Source organism: Spermophilus citellus (assembly GCF_964194105.1).
Source record: "Spermophilus citellus genome assembly, chromosome: 2".
NCBI lineage: Eukaryota > Metazoa > Chordata > Mammalia > Rodentia > Sciuridae > Spermophilus > Spermophilus citellus.
The window spans coordinates 199,998,243-200,019,841 of record NC_138183.1 but is presented as its reverse complement, the minus strand read 5'-3'; the positions used below and the strand labels follow the sequence as shown (position 1 = coordinate 200,019,841).

Here is a 21,599-nt window from a genome sequence, read left to right as displayed (position 1 = left end):
ACATAAATCGAAGGTTACTCTTTGGAGCATAGACAAAGAAATACTAAAATAGGATGAATTTGATGAGAGTTTTGGTAAACAGATGATGAGTGCAATTTGGGACATCTTGTTTTAATGTACCTTCAAAGGGAGTTCTGGCTGGTGAAGACCACATCCATGTCTTAGGCTGATCACTAGACTGACTCTCAAAATGCATACTGTCATTCCTTCATTCAAGATATTCAATTTTCTTCACCCCTTTTCCCTACTGGCCAACAACAACAACCAAAAAATTGAATGTCCTATGTCCATAACTCCCGTTTTATTCTGTGTAGGCCAAAGGTGTATCAATCATTAGAGACACAATGAAAACATTGTATATATTCTCCTACATGCAGCTATTAGGCTGGGTTGTTTCCTTATTGTTACAGTGTTCTTTATAATTAATGAATTGCTAGTTTTTTGTATCAGTTACATAAGGACTTTTGCCAAATCTTTCTGAAATGAATACTTATTTTCAATTTCTCCATGCAATACTGTAAATTTCTGTTTTATTTTATAATAGATTATTTTTAGATAATTTTTATATTCAAAAACAAAACAGAGCAGAAGGTAGAGAGATTTCTTATCTACCACTTTTTCCTCTACTGTCTAGCCATGTTACCAACATCTGCCACCAGAATGGTACTTTTTTAAACACTGATGAATCTACACTGATACATCACTATCACCTCAAATCCATAGTTTACATTATTGTTCACTTTTGGTGTTGTACATTCTTTTGAGTTTTGACACATGTTTAATGATATGCATCCATACTTATATAATCATACAGAATGCTTTTCCTACCCAAAAAATTCTCTGTACTTCACCAGTTCATCCTTCCATCCCAATTAAACTCTGAAAGTATACTTTTACTATTTTCATACTTTGACTTGTCCCAGAAAATTGTGGTATTAGAACCATGTAGTAAATAGTCTTTTCCAGTTGACTTTCTTCACTGAGTACTACACATGTAAGGGTCCTATACATCTTTTCATTTTTTTCATAATAGATTTTATATTAGTGCTGAATTACATCCCATCATCTACATATGCCACAATGTATTTACCCATCTAACTACTGAATAAAATCTTTTGTTATCTTTAAGTTTTTGCAATTGTGAATAAATCTTCCACAAACATCTGTGTACAGGTTTTTTTATGGACATGGTTTCAACTCCTCTGTATGAATATCACGGATTTTTAATGCTGAGCTCTACATATTTTTCTTTTGATGGCCCATTAGTCCTTCCTGGATGTTTAAAAATCTGTGGGTGACATTTTCCTTCCTCTGAGAGAAGGATGTGGGGAAAATGACACCTAAGACAGTATGTGGTCTGGATTAAAGAAGAGAAAAGAAAAAAAACCAAAAAAAAATTAATCCTTCCCATCAGTCATTTCCCTACAGCAAGACAGACCCTGGAAAGCAGATAGCCATTAACCTGAGAATATCAATCTTGCCCCCATGACAATACCATGACCCTGGGGAAGGTAAGGCAAGCACTGGACCCTGACCTCTAACCTCCATGCCTGCCCTGTAAAAACACTGCCTAACAGAAACTATGACCAGTAAAAACAAGTACCAAAAAGCTAAAAGAATTCGCAGCAAGAAAACCAGCTCTGCAAAGCATTTTGAGCAAAACACTACAAGAAGAGGAATTGAAAAATAGTGCCCAAAACTAACAGCAGGAGGTATCTCAGTAAGGGGGGGGGGAATAACCAAAAAGTAAAACTAGCCAAACTAAAATAAAGAAAGAAAGAAGCATGACTGGAAGTACAAATCATATCTAAATTGTAACCTTAAATGTTAATGGCCTAAACTCACCAATCAAGAGACATAGGCTAATAACCTGGATCAAAAAAACAAATCCAACAATATGCTGCCTTCAGGAGACTCATATGATAGGAAAAGGCATACACAGGCTGAAGGTAAAAGGTTGGGAAAAATCATACCACTCACATGGCCCTCGGAAGCAAGCAGGAGTGGCCATACTCATATCGAATAAAATCAACTTCAAACCTAAGTTAATCAAGAAGGATAAAGAAGGACACTATATACAGTTAAAAGGAACCATCCACCAACAAGACATAAAAATCATCAATTTGTATGCACCAAACAATGGAGCTGCAACGCTCATAAAACAAACTCTCCTCAAGTTCAAGAGTCAAATAGACCACAACACAATAATTATGGGTGACTTCAACACACCGCTCTCGCCATTAGACACATCCTCTAGACAAAAACTGAATAAAGAAACTATAGAACTCAACAGCACAATCAATAACCTAGACTTAACCAACATATATAGAATATATCAACCATCATCAATTGGATACACGTTCTCCTCAGCAGCACATGGATCCTACTCAAAGATAGACCATATATTATGCCATAAGGCAACTCTTAGTAAATATAAAGGCGTGGAGATAATACCATGCACCATATCTGATCATAATGGAATGAAATTGGAAATCAATGATAAAAGAAGGAAGGAAAAATCCTACATCACATGGAAAATGAACAATATGTTATTGAATGATCAATGGGTTATAGAAGACATAAAGGAGGAGATGAAAAAAATTCTTAGAGTCAAATGATAATACAGACACAACATACTTGAATCTATGGGACACAATGAAAGCAGTTTTAAGAGGGAAATTCATTTCTTGGAGTTCTTACCTCAAAAAAAGAAAAAACCAACAAATAAATGAACTCACACAACACCTCAAAAACCTAGAAAAGGAAGAGCAAAACAATAGCAAATGTAGTAGAAGACAAGAAATAATTAAAATTAGAGCAGAAATCAATGAAATTGAAACAAAAGAAACCATTGAAAAAATTGATAAAACTAAAAGTTGGTTCTTTGAAAAAATAAATAAGATAGACAAGCCCTTAGCCATGCTAACGAAAAGAAGAAGAGAGAGAACTCAAATTACTAACATACGGGATGAAAAAGGCAATATCACAACAGACACTACAGAAATACAGAAGATAATTAGAAAGTATTTTGAAACCCTATATTCCAATAAAATAGAAGATAGTGAAGATATCGATAAATTTCTTAAGGCATATAATTTGCCCAGTTTGAGACAGGAAGACACACACAATTTAAACAGACCAATAACAAAGGAAGAAATAGAAGAAGCCATCAAAAGACTACCAACCAAGAAAAGCCCTGGACCGGATGGGTATACAGCGGAGTTCTACAAAACCTTCAAAGAAGAATTAATACCAATACTTTTCAAGCTATTTCAAGAAATAGAAAAAGAAGGAGCTTTTCTAAATTCATTCTATGAGGCCAACATCACTTTGATCCCAAAACCAGACAAAGATACTTCAAAGAAAGAAAACTACAGACCAATATCTCTAATGAACTTGGATGCAAAAATTCTCAATAAAATTCTGGCGAATCGAATACAAATACATATCAGAAAACTTGTGCACCATGATCAAGTAGGATTCATTCCTGGGATGCAAGGCTGGTTCAATATACGGAAATCAATAAATGCTATTCACCACATCAATAGACTTAAAGACAAGAACCATATGATCATCTCGATGGATGCAGAAAAAGCATTTGACAAAGTACAGCATCCCTTTATGTTCAAAACACTAGAAAAACTAGGGATAACAGGAACTTACCTCAACATTGTAAAAGCTATATATGCTAAACCTCAGGCTAGCATCATCCTAAATGGAGAAAAACTGAAGGCATTCCCTCTAAAATCTGGAACAAGACAGGGATGCCCTCTATCACCACTTCTATTCAATTTAGTTCTCGAAGTACTAGCCAGAGCAATAGACAGACAAAAGAAATTAAAGGCATAAAAATAGGAAAAGAAGAAATTAAATTATCGCTATTTGTGGATGACATGATAATATACTTAACAGACCCAAAAGGGTCTACAAAGAAGCTGCTAGAGTTAATAAATGAATTCAGCAAAGTGGCAGGTTATAAAATCAACATGCATAAATCAAAGGCATTCCTGTATATCAGCAACAAAACCTCTGAAATGGAAATAAGGAAAACCACTCCATTCACAATATCCTCAAAGAAAATAAGATACTTGGGAATCAACCTAACAAAAGAGGTGAAAGATCTATACAATGAAAACTACAGAACCTAAAGAGAGAGATAGAAGAAGATCTCAGAAGATGGAAAAATGTACCCTATTCATGGATAGGCAGAACTAACATCATCAAAATGGCGATATTACCCAAAGTTCACTACAGGTTTAATGCGATGCCAATCAAAATCCCAACGGCATTTCTTGTAGAAATAGACAAAGCAATCATGAAATTCATATGGAAAAACAAAAGACCCAGAATAGCAAAAGCAATTCTAAGCAGGAAGTGTGAATCTGGAGGTATAGCGATACCAGAGGTCAAACTGTACTACAAAGCAATAGTAACAAAAACAGCATGGTACTGGTACCAAAACAGGCAGGTGGACCAATGGTACAGAATATAAGACACAGAGACTAATCCACAAAGTTACAACTATCTTATATTTGATAAAGTGGCTAAAAGCATGCAATGGAGGAAGGATAGCATCTTCAACAAATGGTGCTGGGAAAATTGGAAATCCATATGCAACAAAATGAAATTGAATCCCTTTCTCTCGCCATCCACAAAAATTAACTCAAAATGGATCAGGGATCTAGATATCAAATCAGAGACACTGCGTCTGATAGAAGAAAAAGTTGGCTACAATCTACATATTGTGGGGTCGGGCTCCAAATTCCTTAATAGGACACCCATAGCACAAGAGTTAATAACAAGAATCAACAAATGGGACTTACTTAAACTAAAAAGTTTTTTCTCAGCAAGAGAAACAATAAGAGAGGTAAATAGGGAGCCTACATCCTGGGAACAAATTTTTACCCCCCACACCTCAGATAGAGCCCTAATATCCAGAATGTACAAAGAACTCAAAAAATTAAACAATAAGATAACAAATAACCCAATCAACAAATGGGCCAAGGACCTGAACAGACACTTCTCAGAGGAGGACATACAATCTATCAACAAGTACATGAAAAAATGCTCACCATCTCTAGCAGTCAGAGAAATGCAAATCAAAACCACCCTAAGATACCATCTCACTCCAGTAAGATTGGCAGCCATTATGAAGTCAAACAACAATAAGTGTTGGTGGGGATGTGGGGAAAAGGGTACACTTGTACACTGCTGGTGGGGCTGCATACTGGTGCGGCCAATTTGGAAAGCAGTATGGAGATTCCTGGGAAAGCTGGGAATGCATCCACCATTTGACCCAGCTATCGCACTTCTCGGACTATTCCCTGAGGACCTTAAAAGAGCGCACTATAGGGATATGGCTGCATCAATGATTATAGCGGCACAATTCACAATAGCTGGACTGTGGAACCAACCTAGATGCCCCTCAGTAGATGAATGGATTAAAAAATGTGGCATCTATACACAATGGAGTATTATGCAGCACTAAGAAATGACAAAATCATAGAATTTGCAGGGAAATGGATGGCATTAGAGCAGATTATGCTAAGCGAAGCTAGCCAAGCCCTAAAAAACAAATGCCAAATGTCTGCTTTGATATAAAGAGAGCAACTAAGAACAGAACAGGAAGGAAGAGCATGAGGAAAAGACTACAGTAAACAAAGATGAAAGGGGGGAGAGAAAGGGAGAGAGAAGGGAAAGCATATGGAAATGGTAGGAGACCTTCAATGATACATAAAATTATAAGAGGTTATGAGGGGCAAGGGGGAGGGAAAAAAGGGAGAGAATTGAACAACAGCAGAGGAGGTAGAGAGGGAAGATGGGAGGGGAGGGGAGGGGAGGGGAGGGGGGATAGTAGGGGATAGGAAAGGTAGCAGAATACAACAGTCACTAATATGGCATTATGTAAAAATGTGAATATGTAACAGATGTGATTCTGCAATCTGTATTTGGGGTGAAAATGGGAGTTCAAAACCCAATTTGAGTCAAATGTATGAAAGATGATATATCATGAGCTACGTAATGTTTTAAATAATCAATTAAAAAAAAAAAAAACAAGTACCAGATGTTCACAACCTATCCCTGGCCAGATAAAGTTTTCACAGACTAAATGTAGTCTATGTAAACCCATACACCTCCCATAATCGGTGCCATTTTCCATCCAGGAAGTGTGCCCAGAAGCTCAGATTCCTGTCTGCACTGCTGTATAAAGGTTTTCCTGAATTCATGAGGTCTGTAACTGTTTCAGTCATTTTGTGCTTGCACTGAAGAATGCAATATTTTATATCTTTTACTGTGCATTGTCTAGTGGTGAATCCTCTTATTTTTTGTTTTCAGTGTTCACTTTGTACCATAATTCTTCAAGATTATATTATTTTGTATAGAAATTGTCTGTTATTTTCTTTCAGAGCATTAAAGACTCCATTCTCTTCTTTTGGCTTCCACTAGAGCTGCACAGAAGTCAGCTCTCTTTACCAGGTTTTTGAACAACTCATTATTTCTATCTTTTTGTCATCTTATTTATTATTTTATGTCATTTTTGAAGTTTCTAATAATTCTGAAAATAAATTCCTTTTATGTTTCTTGCATTTGTAAAGGTCTTAAATTTTTTCTTTAACATGTAATGGGAAATTTCATTCATTTTTTAAAATACCTCTTAGTTGTTGATGGATCTTTATTTTATTTATTTATACATGGTGCTGAGAATCAAACCCAGTGACTCACACATGCTAGGCAAGTGCTCTACCACTGAGCCACAAACCCACAAGCTCATTCATTATTTATTCAAATTATTTACCTCCTTTTTCAGATAGATACTCTCCACTACTGAATAAGCTTTTTGATGGTCTAAAGATTTGGGCTTAAATTTTTATTTATTGGAAATTTTAATGATGTTGTAGAATATAGGAAGCACAAGATGAAATGAGTATGATATTCTGTTAGTCCACTTTGCATCGTGGTAACAGAATATCTGGGATGGGATAATTTATGAGGAATGGAAACTTATTAGCTCAGAGTTTTGGAGGCAGGAAATTTCAAGATCAAGTTTCCAGCTTCTGAGAAGCAATTTCTTGCTGGGTAATCACACAGCTGAAAGCAGAAGAAAAAGAAGTAAACAGGGACTTATTCACTGTTTATAATGTCATTAATGACACCTGCGAGGGCACCACCCTTTTGACCTTAAATTTCCCAAAGGTTCCACCTCACAATACCATTACAAAAATCTGAATTCCAACATGGGTTCTGGAGGAGACAAATATTCAAACGATAGCATTCTACACTCAGCCTCTCAAACTCATGCCCCTATCACATATAAAATACATTCATCCCCTCTTAATAATTTAAAAATTCTTTATTAATTTTTTTATTTATATATGACAGTGGAATCCATTACAATTCACATTACACATATAGAACACAATTTTTCTTATCCCTGGTTGTATACAAAGTATATTCACACCAATTAGTCTCTTCATACATGTACTTAGGTTAATGATGCCCATCACATTCCATCATCATTGCTAATCCCCTGCCCCTGTCCCTTGCCCTCCAACCCCTCTGCCCTATCTAGAGTTCATCTATTCCTCCATGCTCCCTCTCCCTACCCCACTATGAATCAGCCTCCTTATATCAGAGAAAAGATTCACCATTTGTTTTGGGGGATTGGTTAATTTTTTACTGATATATAGAAGTGTCTTTGATTTATGGATGTTGATTTTATATCCTGCAAATTCACCTAGCATTATCTTCTATAACTCCATCCATTTACCTGCAAATGCCATGATTTTATTCTCTTTTATTGCTGAGTAATATTCCATTGTGTGTATATGCCACATTTTTTAATTGATCCATCTACTCAAGGGCATCTAGATTGGTTCCACCGTTTAACTATTGTAAATTGTGCTGCTATAAACATTGATGTGGGTGTGTCCCTATAGTTTGCTGTTTTTAAGTCTTTTGGGTATAGATTGAGGAAAGGGATAGCTGGGTCAAATGGTGGTTCCTTTCCCAGATTTCCAAAGAATCTCCATACTGCTTTCCATATTGGCTGCACCAATTTGCAGTCCCACCAACAATGTATGAGTGTACCTTTTTCCCCACATTCTCGCCAACACTTATTGTTGTTTGTCTTCATAATAGCTGCCATTCTGACTGGAGTGAGATGTTATCTTAGAGTAGTTTTGGTTTGCATTTCTCTAATAACTAGACATGATGAACATTTTTTCATATATTTTTTGATTGATTGTATATCCTCTTCTGAGAAGTGTCTGTTCAGGTCCTTGGCCCATTTGTTGATTGGGGTTTTTTTTTTTTTTGGTGCTTAGCTTTTTGAGTTCTTTATATACCCTAGAGACTAGTGCTCTATCTGATGTGTAAGGGGTAAAAATTTGCTCCCAGGATATAGGCTCTCTGTTCACCTCAAAGATTGTTTCTTTTGCTGAGAAAAAAACTTTTTAATTAGTTTGATTCCATCCCATTTATTGATTCTTGGTTTTAATTCTTGTGCTATTGGAGTCTTATTAAGGAAGTTGGGCTCGCCATGCACAAAAGTTAACTCAAAATGGATCAAGGAGCTTGATATCAAATCAGAGACTCTGCATCTGATAGAAGAAAAAGTTGGCTCTGATCTACATATTGTGGTGTCGGGCTCCAAATTCCTTAACAGGACACCCATAGCACAAGAGTTAATAACAAGAATCAACAAATGGGACTTACTTAAACTAAAAAGTTTTTTCTCAGCAAGAGAAACAATAAGAGAGGTAAATAGGGAGCCTACATCCTGGGAACAAATTTTTACTCCTCACACTTCAGATAGAGCCCTAATATCCAGAGTATACAAAGAACTCAAAAAATTAAACAATAAGATAACAAATAACCCAATCAACAAATGGGCCAAGGACCTGAACAGACACTTCTCAGAGGAGGACATACAATCTATCAACAAGTACATGAAAAAATGCTCACCATCTCTAGCAGTCAGAGAAATGCAAATCAAAACCACCCTAAGATACCATCTCACTCCAGTAAGATTGGCAGCCATTATGAAGTCAAACAACAACAAGTGCTGGCGAGGATGTGGGGAAAAAGGTACACTTGTTCATTGCTGGTGGGGCTGCATACTGGTGCGGCCAATTTGGAAAGCAGTATGGAGATTCCTGGGAAAGCTGGGAATGGATCCACCATTTGACCCACCTATTGCCCTTCTTGGACTATTCCCTAAAGACCTTAAAAGGGATAGTAGAGGATAGGAAAGGCAGCAGAATACAACATACACTAGTATGGCAGTAGGTAAAAAAGTGGATGTGTAACCGATGTGAATCTGCAATATGTATATAGGGTAAAAATGGGAGTTCATAATCCACTTGAATCAAATGTATGAAATATGATATGTCAAGAGCTTTGTAAATTTTTGAACAACTAATAATAAAAAAATAAAATAAATAAAACAATGTTGAAAATTTTTAAAAAGGAAGTTGGGGCCTAATCCCTCATGATGAAGATTAGGGCCTACTTTTACTTCTGTTAGATGCAGTCTCTGGTTTAATTCCTAGATCTTTGATCCACTGAGTTAAGTATTGTGCATGGTGAGAGATGGGGGTTTAATTTCATTTTGTTGCATATGGAATTCCAGTTTTCCCAGCACCATTTGTTAAAGGTGCTATCACCTCTCCAGTGCATGTTTTTGGCACCTTTGTATAATATCAGATAATTGTAATTTTGTGGTTAGTGTCTGTGTCCTCTATTCTATACCATTGATCTACCAGTCTGTTTTGGTGCTAAAACCATGCTGTTTTTGTTACTATTTCTCTGTGGTATACTTTAAGATCTGGTATGTGATGCCACATGCTTCACTCTTCCTGCTCTGGATTGCTTTAGTTATTCTGGGTCTCTTATTTTTTCCAGATGAATTTCATGATTGATTTTTCTATTTCTATGAGGAATGTCATTGGGATTTTGACAGGAATTGCACTATATCTGTATAGTGCTTTTGGTAGTAAGGTCATTTTGATAACATTAATTCTGCCTATCCAAGAGCAAGTTAGATCTTTCCATCTTCTAAGGTCTTCTTTGATTTCTTTCTTTAGAATTCTGTGGTTTTCATTGTATAGATCTTTCACCTCTTTTGTTAAGTTGATTCCCAAGTATATATATTTTTTTGAGGTTATTGTGAATGGGGTAGTTTTCCTCATTTCCTTCTCAGAGGATTTTTCACTGATATACAGAAATGCCTTTGATTTATGGATGTTGATTTTATATCCTGCAACTTTGCTGACTTCATTTACTAGTTCTAGTAGTTTTCTGGTGGAGCTTTTTGAGTCTTCTAGGTATAGAATCAAATCATCAGCAAATAGTGCTAATTTAAGTTCTTCTTTTCCTATACATTCCCCTTTAATTTTTTTTTATCTAACTGCTCTGGCCAGTGTTTCAAGAACTATGTTGAATAGAAGTGGTGAAAGAGGGCATCCCTGTCTTGTACCAGTTTTTAGAGGGAATGCTTTTAATTTTCCTCCATTTAGAATAATGTTGGTCTGAGGCTTAGAGTAGATATAGCCTTTATGATGTTGGGATATGTTCATGTTATCCTTAGTTTTTCTAGTGTTTTGAACATGAAAGGATACTGTATTTTGTCAAATGCTTTTCCTGCATCTATTGAGATGATCATATGATTCTTATCTTTAAGTCTACTGATGTGAGGAATTACATTTATTGATTTCCATATGTTGAACCAACCTTGCATCCCTGAGATGAATCCCACTTGATCATGGTGCACAATCTTTTTGATACATTTTTGTATTCTATTTGCCAGAATTTTGCTGAGAATTTTTGTTCATTAGAGATATTGGTCTGAAGTTTTCTTTCTTTGAAGTGTCTTTGTCTGGTTTTGGAATCAGGGTGATATTGGCCTCTTAGAGTTTGGAAGTGCTCCCTCTTTTTATATTTCCTGAAATAAATTGTTATTTATTAGTATTAGTTTTTCTTTAAAGATCTTGTAGAACTCAGCTGTGTATCTTTCTGCTGCTGGGTTTTTCTTGGTTATTAATCTTTTGATGGCTTTGTCTATTTCCTCACTTGTTATTGGTCTGTTGTGTATATCTTCCTGACTCAATCTGGGCAGATCATATTACTTAAGAAATTTGTTGGTGCCTTCAATGTCTTCTATTTTATTGGAGTATAAGGTTTTAAAATAATTTCTAATTTTCCTCTGTATTTCTCTAGTGTCTGTTATGATATTGCCATTTTTATCACATATGCTGGTAATTTGAGTTCTCTCTCCCCTACTCTTCATTAGTGTGGCTAAGGATCTGTCAATTTTATTTATTTTTTCAAAGAACTAACATTTTGTTTTGTCAATTTTTTCAGTTGTTTTTTTTTTGTTTTGATTTTATTGATTTCAGCTCTAATTTTAATTATTTGTGCCTTGTACTGCATTTGCTGCTGATTTGTTCTTCTTTTTCTAGGGTTTTGAGATGTAGTGTGAGGTCATTTATTTGTTGACTTTTTCTTCTTTTAAGGAATGAACTCCATGCAATGAATCTTCCTCTTAGTACTGCTTTTATAGTGTCCCAGAGATTTCGATATGTTGTGTCTGTGTTCTCATTTACCTCTAAGAATTTTTTAATCTCCTCCTTGATGTCTTCTGTAACCCATTGTTCATTTAGTAGCATATGGTTCAGTCTCCATGTAATGCAGAAATTTTTATTTTTTATTTTGTTGTTGATTTCCAGTTTCATTCTATTATGATCTAAAAAATGCATGGTAGTATCTCTACTTTTTGTTTTTGCTAAGAGTTGCTTTGTGGCATAGTATATGGTCTATTTTAGAGAAGGATCCATGTGCTGCTGAGAAGAAAGTTATGCAGGTCGAAACATTCTATATATGTCAGTTAAGTCTAAGTTATTGATTGTATTATTGAGTTCTATAGTTTCTTATTCAACTTTTGTTTTGAAGATCTCCAGTGGTGAGAAAGGTGTGTTAAAGTTCCCCAAGATTATTGTGTTGTGGTCAATTTGACTCTTGAACTTGAGTAGAATTTGTTGGATGAACATAGCTGTACCATTGTTTGGGGCATATATATTTATGATTGTTCTGTCTTGTTGGTGTATGGTTCCCTTGAGCAGTATGTAATGTCCATATTTATCCCTTTTGATTATTATTGGCTTTCAGACTACTTGATTTGATACGAGGATAGAAACCCCTGCTTGTTTCTGCAGTTTATGTGAGTGGTATGATTTTTCCCAACCTTTCACCTTCAGTCTGTGGTTGTCTTGTCCTATGAGTCTCTTGGAGGCAGCATATTAGTTTTTTTGGTTTTTGTTTTGATCCAATCTGCTAATCTATATCTTTTGATTGGTGAGTTTAGGCCATTAACATTCAGGGTTATTATTGAGACATGATTTGTATTCCCAGCCATTTTTTGTTTACTTTTGATATTTAATGTGACTTGGTTTCTCCTCTGATTAGATTTTTCTTTAGTGTAAACCCTCCCTCTGCTGATTTTTTATCATTGTTTTCCATTTCCTCTTTGTGGAATATTTTGCTGAGAATGTTCTGTAGTGTAGGCTTTCTAGTTGTAAATTCTTTTAACTTTTGTTTACCATAAAAAGTTTTTATTTCATCAACAAAACAAAAGCTTAATTTTGCTGGAAATAAGATTCTTGGTTGGCATCCATTTTCTTTTAGTGATTGGTATATGTCATTTCACGATATCCTGGCTTTGAGGGCCTGGGTTGAAAAATCTGCTGAGATCCAAATTGGTCTCCCCTTATATGTGATCTGATTCCTCTCTCCTGTGGCTTTTAAGAGTCTATCCTTATTCTGTATGCTAGGCATTTTCATTATAATGTGCTTTGGTGTATATCTGTTGTAATTTTGTACATTTGGTGTCCTGTAGGCTTCTTGTATTTGGTTTTACAATCCATTCTTCATGCTTGAGAAATTTTCTGATATTATCTCATTAAAGAGATTGTGCATTTTTTGGTTTGAAACTCTGTGCCTTCCTCTATCCCAATAACTCTTAGATTTGGTCTTTTGATGCTGTCCCATAATTCTTGGATGTTCTGATCATGGTTTCTTACTATCTTCACTGTGTGATCACTTTATTTTCCAGATTGTATATTTTGTCTTCATTATCTGATGCTCCTTCTTCCAAGTGATCTAGTCTGGTGGTGCTTCTTTCTATTGGGTTTTTTATTGGATTTATTGTTTCCTTCATTTCAAAGATTTCTGACTGTTTTTTTCCATCTTCCATCTAAGCATATGCACTGCAGTGTCATTGGCTGCAAGACACTAATAAAATCCTGGGTTGAGGAGATCATCATGAGCTATATTCATAGAATTGGATGACGTCTATATAATTATTCATAAAATGAATAGAAATATTTACTAGGTGAAGATGAAATATAGGAGTTAGAGGTGTAAATTAGATTAGAAGTTTATTTTAAACTACAAGAAAGTAAATAAGCATTATATAACTTAAGACAAACTGACAGTGATAGGAATGAAACAATTCAAAGGAAAAATATAGAAGAAAGATAACCAAATGGTGGTATTGCACTATTTGAAAAAATAAGCATTGAGCTTAGAAACACATGGATATTGGCAAACTCCATGCCTCAGCCTCATACTTTCCATGCAATTGAGCTTGTGTAGTAAGTGCCCAAAGCAAGCTATTAACTTGCAATTCACCATAGCATATATTTTAAAAAGTCTATCCTGACAGTACACTCAATTATGTCTAGAATATGCACAGAAAAGTTTTGATAAAAAATGTATTTTATATAAGTAAAGCAGGAGTTGAGAAGAACTTTGAGACTAGCTTTACTCATACATTCATGCTTTTCATCATGTGGCTGAAACTTCCTAATCTCAGGACCCAGTCAACACTAACTGAATGTCTTTTTTTCATATAGCCATGGACACAAGCGAGCAGACCCCTGATGAGCCTCTCCTCAGAAGCAAAAGAAGGCAAGATCTTCCAGAGATGCTCAGAGAAGTGGGACTGGAAGTTGAGTACTGGTTGATCAAGCTGAAGGAAGTCCTGGGTGTGACCTGTGCCCAGTCATTATGTTATTTAAAAGAAAAAGACCTCCAGAAGCTGAAATATGAGGTAAAATATCCATGGGAGAAAAGGGCCCTTGAGAAGCTGCTTGACCTGTCCCACTCAAATAGTCTTGCAGAGTTACAGGGGTCACCAGTGGAGAGGAAAAAGGAGAAGCAGGCAGAACAAGCAATGAAAGAGCAGAGGAACTTGCTGTCAGAAGGGAGACAGAGACAAGAAGAGGCAGTGAAGAGAAAAAAAGCAGACCTGAGGCAAGCCATGGAGATCCCTGAAGAGAACAGGCTGAAGCCTCCAAAGCCCCTAAGGGAACTCATGGAAATCATGAAGAAAGAACTCAGTCCCATGGAGCAGATGCCATCCCACAGGCCAAACCTTCCAGATAGAGATCTGGTAAGATGGGCATCTGGAGGGCTGGCCCTGCAGGGAATATACAAAACCTGCCACCACATGGACCTGATACAGAGGAGAGAGGAGCTACTCAGTGTCCCCAAGGAGTTCTCACTCTTTGGCCCTCAGCAGGGCACATTGATGAAATCTGAAGAATTTACATCTTCTCAAGCAGAAGTCATGTTCACCCAGTCTATGGAGAATTTAGGCTTCAGTTTAACTACTTCAGCCAAGGGTGGAGGTTGGGGATTTAGTTTAGAAACTGAACTAGATAAAAGCAAACATTCAGAATCCAAGCAAACCCACCTAACAAATTCTGAGTGCTCTTATTTCTGCTTAACCAAGTTCAGATACACTCCCATGGCATCCTGCCACTTCCCCATTGATCAGCTCCAGTTGTCCAATGCTGCTCTTCAGGAATTGAAATGCCTTGAAGACCTTCTGGATCAGACTACAGACCCTCAGGAATCCCAGGTGCTGAAACACTGGAGTGAAAGATTCTTCCACAGGTTTGGCTCTCATGCTAACCAAGGCCCTCTGCACCTGGGAGGAATCTACTGGTGGAAGGCTGTCTCAAAGGGGTTCCAAAATTATCACCTAGTTGATATAAAGCAGCAGGCAATAGAGGCCCTGGATTTTTACATAAGTGGTGGCTACCATGGTTTTGGAATGAATGTTGCTGCAGGTATGAATGTGTCAGACTCACATTCAAAAGCAGCTATTCAGAAAAAAACTTTTCAAAACCTCCAAACCAAATTCCAATTATCTGTATCCAAGACAGGTGGACCACCAGAAGCAGATGACCTTGCTCAATGGAAAGCTGGCCTTGTTGCCAGCAATCAAACCTGGTGTGTCATTGACCGGGGATTCCAGCTGGTGCCTATTTGGGACATCATTCTCTCCAGCCACAGACGTGATTTTAAGGATCCATGTAAGGTAGCTAAGTGTCTGAAAGACAACTACACTGCTCTGACTGGCCTTGCTTCCCAGATCCAAGAGGGAGAAGAGATACTGAGTGTTAGGCAAGAGGTTAGAGTTTTCCTAGATGCTGCGAAGTCCTGGGAAGTCTCTGATCCTGAAGAACAGCTTCAAAAGCTGATAAATTTTAAGCAAACACTGAGTCAAAAAACAAAAGGAAATGACACTTGGATTAAACTATGCCTCATAGATAAGGATCTGCAGACTTTTCTAGTCAATACCGTCAATTTTTGCAAAATGTCTACCAATTATAAAACAAATTATATTAAAATTCAGTTGTGCAGCCTTCTAGATCCTCACATCTACAAAGTGGAAAATTTTCCTCAGACTCACTCCATTATGCACTGGATCAAACAGTCAGATTCAGAGCAAGAGCAAGTCCACATCTCCGATTTTTCTGAATTCATTAAAAACTTAACAAAAACACACAATGAATTCTTGGAAGTGAAAGTCCAAGAAGAAGTAGAAGAAGCTCAAAGAAAGGCCACATATGAGGTCTGCTTGGCTCTCAACAGCTTCTTGAGCCACTTGCAAGCAACAGAGCAGCCAGACACACAGCTCTTGCTACTTTCCATTGCAGCTGGTGCAGGATATCAGGTGGGAAGCAATATTTTTAAGGCTCTCCTGGGGCCTGGTGAGTTAAACTTCCTACTGGATGAAATGCAAACTGCCTTTAATGAATACCAGCAGCTCAAAAGTGTTTCCAGCTATAGGGCCCATGCATTCCTGGTGCTCACAGGTCTGACAGCCACAGCTGAATTAAGAGCTCTATCTACAGAAGAGAAGACAAAACGCATGGAATTTATAATAAAACACATGGGACAATTATTTTCTAAAGAAGTTGTACATGTCCTCACTAGATTTGAGGAAGATCATGATTGGGAAAACCTAGAAAGAAACTTGAGATTACTCATTGATGGAGATTATGAAGCCACCATCTCTTCTTTGAAAAGGGATGACGTTGAAAGAGAGCTACTAAGCCTTTTCCATGAAAAGAAATGGCCCTGTGAACCAGATATTAATGAAAATAACACAAATGAAGTAATAGAAAATGAAGCCTTCCTAGACTTACTCCAGCGTCTAGGCCTACAACATTACTACCCTAAAAAAATGAGTAAAGCTAAATTTCATCTGATCTACAAGACTTCTCTTTACAACACCCAGCCCAATTCTGAAAAGGAACTTCCCTTTTATTTCCTTCAGAAGCTAATGTTGCTGGATTATGGACTGAGATACCTTGTCTTTAAAGACTATGGAAATATAGAATCTAAGGTTTCTCCAAGTGCCTGCAATCAGGAATATGAGGGTTTTGATCCATATGAAGACTTTGTTGAAGATAGTGATACTCTCACTGATCCTTTGACTACTGAGTCCAGGCCCCACATTCACCCCATGGATATCCAGATGACCATTTTTCACTGTGCAGATGATTTTGCCAGACAATATATTTTGACCAAACTTTCTACTTGTCAATTTGCCCTGCCTCTCCTGGTGCCAAATCCTTGCACTTCTCAAATCGAATTCTCTCTCTGGTCTCTCAGAAAAGTTAGGAGAAGTTGGCAGCAAGAAAAGAAATCACCACATGGGAAGAACAGTCATAAGTGTCAGCAGATGTGTTGTGTCTCCACCCCCATTGTGTCCTTCATTAGGGTGGGCAATGGCCTGTCTGCTTCCAAATCTCAGATCATGAACTGTCTTCTCAGTGAACGTAAACATAATGTCTTTTTCCACCGACACTGCAGAGAAAGCAGCAAGGACTGCCTCTTGATGGGAGGCGTGGTAGAAATCTGCTGGTTTTGGCCTGGAGGGGAAGTGGAGGACAGGTTTGACAACTGTGTGACCTTCATGAATCTTCATGGAGATGCAAGGGAACATAAAAGGCAGCTCACCTTCCTGCAGGAGGTCTCTTCTCTCATTGTGGTCCTCATGTCAGCTTCTGATGACAACAAACAAAACCAAAAAATTGTCCGTGACCTATGTCAGTCATCAAGATCATTGATCTGCTTGCTAGATGACAAAGAAAAATCCAAACCCAGTAGTTCTGGTACAAGAGTGAAAATTGGCCTGAGGAATAGAAATGAGGCAGAATTGACAGAGGAGCTCACAACTACCATCAGACGTTTGCTAGAGCTCTCTGACACAGCTCTCAGCCTAGAGGACTGTTCTCAAATTGCTCGCCAGCAAGGATTTCTTATTGATGAAGACCAGAGAGATTGTAAGGAGGGCAAAGAAAAGGCACAGATTATAATGGCTCTTTTAGGAGGAACAGAGTTGGCTGAGGTGAAGGAAACCTTCCTACCCCTTCAGGGACAACTGTGGCAACTTTGGTGTAGGAAGGACAAAGAACTTTATCATCTGAGAGAGAAGGGAAACCGAAGCATTGAACAACACAAGAGTGAGCTTGAGTCAGAAAAACAAATAATTCGGCAACAACAGGTGCAAAGAGCTTTTCCTCTCAATGATGTAATGTTCTCTGTGCTGCAAATTCTCTACCGCTATTCAGAAACTCACACCACACTCTACTTCTTGCAATGGATGAGTGTGTTTTTAGATAGGTTGACTGCAGAGCATTTGGAGAACCTACATGAAAAACTAATTCATTTGTGGTCAATTGTGAAAACAGAAAAGCAAAGCTCCCAAAGCATGAACTCTTTGGAACTCTGCCAAAAGAAGATTAGTGACTATTCCTTAGGAATTGAGCAATTTCTCAGAGAGGTTGGCCAGATCTATGAAGCTCTGGAAGAAACTTCCTCCACAAATGATATAGTTTTTCTCTTCCTTCCCCAAATTGCTGCAGACCTGATGATAGCTGGTGTCCCCATAGAGCTGATGGATGGAGATGCTTCCTATGTGCCCCTAAAGTGGGTGGCAGCTGTCTTTGACAAGCTCTCTGAGAAACTTGGAGACAAACGGCTCTTTGTCCTCTCTGTCCTTGGCCTGCAGAGCTCTGGGAAGTCCACCCTACTGAATGCTCTTTTTGGGCTGCAGTTCAGTGTAAGTGCAGGCAGGTGTACCAAGGGGGCCTACATGCAGCTTCTAAAGGTAGATGAGACATCCACAGAGGAACTTGGCTTTGACTTTGTGCTGGTTGTAGACACAGAAGGACTTCGGGCCCCAGAACTCAGCAACAAATCCCAGAACTGGGACAACGAATTAGCCACCTTTGTCACTGGGCTTGCAAACTTGACTCTGATCAATATATTTGGGGAGAATCCATCAGAAATGCAAGACATCCTACAGATAGTAGTCCAAGCCTTTCTGAGGATGAAACAAGTGAAAATTTCCCCCAGGTGCATATTCATACATCAGAATGTAGGAGAAGTTACAGCTAAAGACCAAACTACAGAAGGACGAAGGCGGTTAGAGCAGAGGCTAGATGAAATGACAGCACTGGCTGCTAAACAAGAAGAATGCTCAGATGTCACTCACTTCAGTGACGTCATCAATTTTGATGTCAATACTCACGTGTACTACTTTGCTCACCTCTGGGATGGCAATCCCCCCATGGCCCCTCCCAATCCTCGGTATAGCCACAATGTCCAGGAACTGAAAAGTGCAATTCTTTTAACTGCCAAGCAGGAATCCAGGGGAAGCATCATGAAGATATCAGATGTAAACTTCAGAGTTCAAGATTTGTGGAGAGCCCTGGTAAGTGAGAACTTCATTTTCAGTTTCAGGAACACACGAGAGGTCATGGCCATGAGCAAACTGGAAACCATGTATAACCACTGGACCTGGGAGCTCAGGAGTCACATATTGGACTTGCAGAACCAGCTTCACAATCAGATTCAGAATAGAAAAATTCTGACACTTACAACAAGCATGATTGAGTGTCCAGTTACAGAGAAATATGAAACCATCAAGCAAGTACTTGAAAAATATTTTACTGAAGACCCAGAGAGAGAGATACTTGTCCAATGGAAAGCCTATTTTGAAAATAAGCTACTAATTCTTAAAGATTCACTTATTTCAGACACCAAGAGAAAAGCCCATGAACTTATTAGTCTCAAAAAAAATCAAGAACAACTAGAACAGAAGAAGACTGTATATGAAAATGAATTATTGAAGAAGAGCCAAAACTTGGCTTTAAGTGTAAAAGGTAAAATTTTGAGTGATGAAGAATTATATGAGAAATTCAGTCAACTTTGGGGAAAATGGGTTTGTGAAGTGTCCTCAAATCTCCCTCAAGCCACAGAGCCTAAAATTGATGTGGATGCTGAACACATCCTTTTGGAACATTTCAGAAAAGAGAAAAACATAGTAGAAAAACTAAAGAGAAATATTGGAAAGAATTTTCAGCTAGATTTTGGAAAACATGTCAAGATGTGTAAGGAATATTTCTTTCTCACAAAGAGTTTAGAGGACTGTGATAAAGTGTCCATTGATATGACTACTGATCGTATTTTTTCAAGATTTAATGAATATATTGAAAGTATTAGGAATCAACAACGTGATTATGATCAAAGTGACTTCCATCAAATCCTGAGAATAATAGAAGAGGAAGGGAAATCTGAACACACCAAGAATAGATATATATTTACAAGCGAATACAAGATTGAATTATCTTCATATTTATTTCAAAAAGCAACACAGGATTTTATGGAAAGGCATTGGGCATTTAGAAGAGCAAATGATCCTGTAAAATATCTAGAACAAAAGAAAGATGATTTTTTCATGAGTTTCAAGATTTCCTGCCAAGGTGCAACCTCCATCACATGTTTTGTTGATTTTCTGTGGCAAAAGCTCACTCCTGCTGTCTCTGCTACCATCCAGGGGAAAATGGTCCCTAGAATAGCTGGGGAGATAAGAGCCTCCTACCCTGCATTCAATGGAAACAGGTCTAACCTGGAGAAACACATTCTCATCTCTCTAGCAGAAGAAGAAAATTTTGAAAATTATTGGCAATACATTTACAATCCAAAATCATTTTGTAGGAGTTACATTGAGAACTATACCAAAAAGTACTGTTCAGACAACAGAGATAAAAAAATAAAGACTTTATTCAAAACAAGTCTTGATGATATCAAGTATACCATCCTCTCTGCCATTCATGAATCCACAGCAGTAGCTAAAGACAGAAGCAGCACTGCATCTGGGTGGCTGGATTTGTTCTGTGATCACCTGGGGAACAACTTGATTTTCCCACGAAAAGATTTGATAAACATTGAGCACCAAGAGATAAAAGATATGGATTTTCTCAAAGAAGCCATGAGTGCAGGTTTGGATCCTGCAATGAAGAAAGTGGAACAGAACTTGTCAAGTATGCCTATAGAAGAAATGGTTCCTGAAATTGAGAAAATCCTCTCTGAACATCTCTGTGGATGTTGGAAACAGTGTCCCTTATGTAATGCAATTTGTACAAACACAATTCCTGAACATGATGGAGACCACAGTGTTCCATTTCATCGTCCTCAGGCTGTCGGTGGAAAAAACTGGTATAGAACAGACCAGTTTGTCATTGATTGTTGTACTAGTTTAGTAGCAAGTGATTGTTTGCTTGTTTTGAGAGATGATTCGAAAATCCCATATAAGAACTATCGGCAGGCAGGAGGGGATTATGCCACATGGAGCATCACCCCAGATTCATCCACCCAGCCATACTGGAAATGGTTTGTCTGTCATTTCAGAACAAAATTGGAAGAAAAATATCAGCTAAAATTTATAAATAATGGTCAAATCCCCTATGAATGGGGCAAAATCACTAAGCAGGAAGTGCTTAATGACTTGAAAAAATAATCTTCAATGACCACATAAATACCTTAGCATCTGTACAAAGTCACAGTACCAAGCACCCTCAAAACATATCCTCCTTACAACTAGAGCTTTACATATTCGACTTTGAAAAGGAAATGCTTAAAAAGTGATTAAATATCAATTCAAGAATTTAAGAGTTCCTGGAAAAATACTTGATATCTCTCTGCCTCAATTCCATTTGGATTAGAAAGAAATTACTAAAATAGGAGCATATGACAAAATCCAAATATCTAGTTCCTACTTTGAAATATTGCTCTACATATTTTAAAATATGTAATACCTCAGAAAAAAATCATCTTCACACGGAAAATTTTAAGTCATTTCATGATACTACAAATTTCTCTACAGTAACTGCATGGCTGTTGAACTAATATACATGTCTTGGCAAGCAACTACAAATAAACTTTCTCTATTTCACTGA

The 21,599-nt window shown here is 37.5% G+C and overlaps 1 protein-coding gene across 1 annotated transcript in view; it reads left to right on the top strand.

The window, feature by feature from the left end:
* Window positions 1-21,160, top strand: part of LOC308640976 (interferon-induced very large GTPase 1-like) — a gene marked incomplete at its 3' end in the record, with an annotated part of 38,596 nt that extends 17,436 nt beyond the window's left edge. The window contains exon 2 of the mRNA XM_081279034.1: window positions 13,911-21,160. Coding sequence (XP_081135160.1) covers window positions 13,911-21,160 — 7,250 coding nt within the window. The remainder of the gene's footprint in view (window positions 1-13,910) is intronic.
* Window positions 21,161-21,599: the final 439 nt, after the last annotated feature.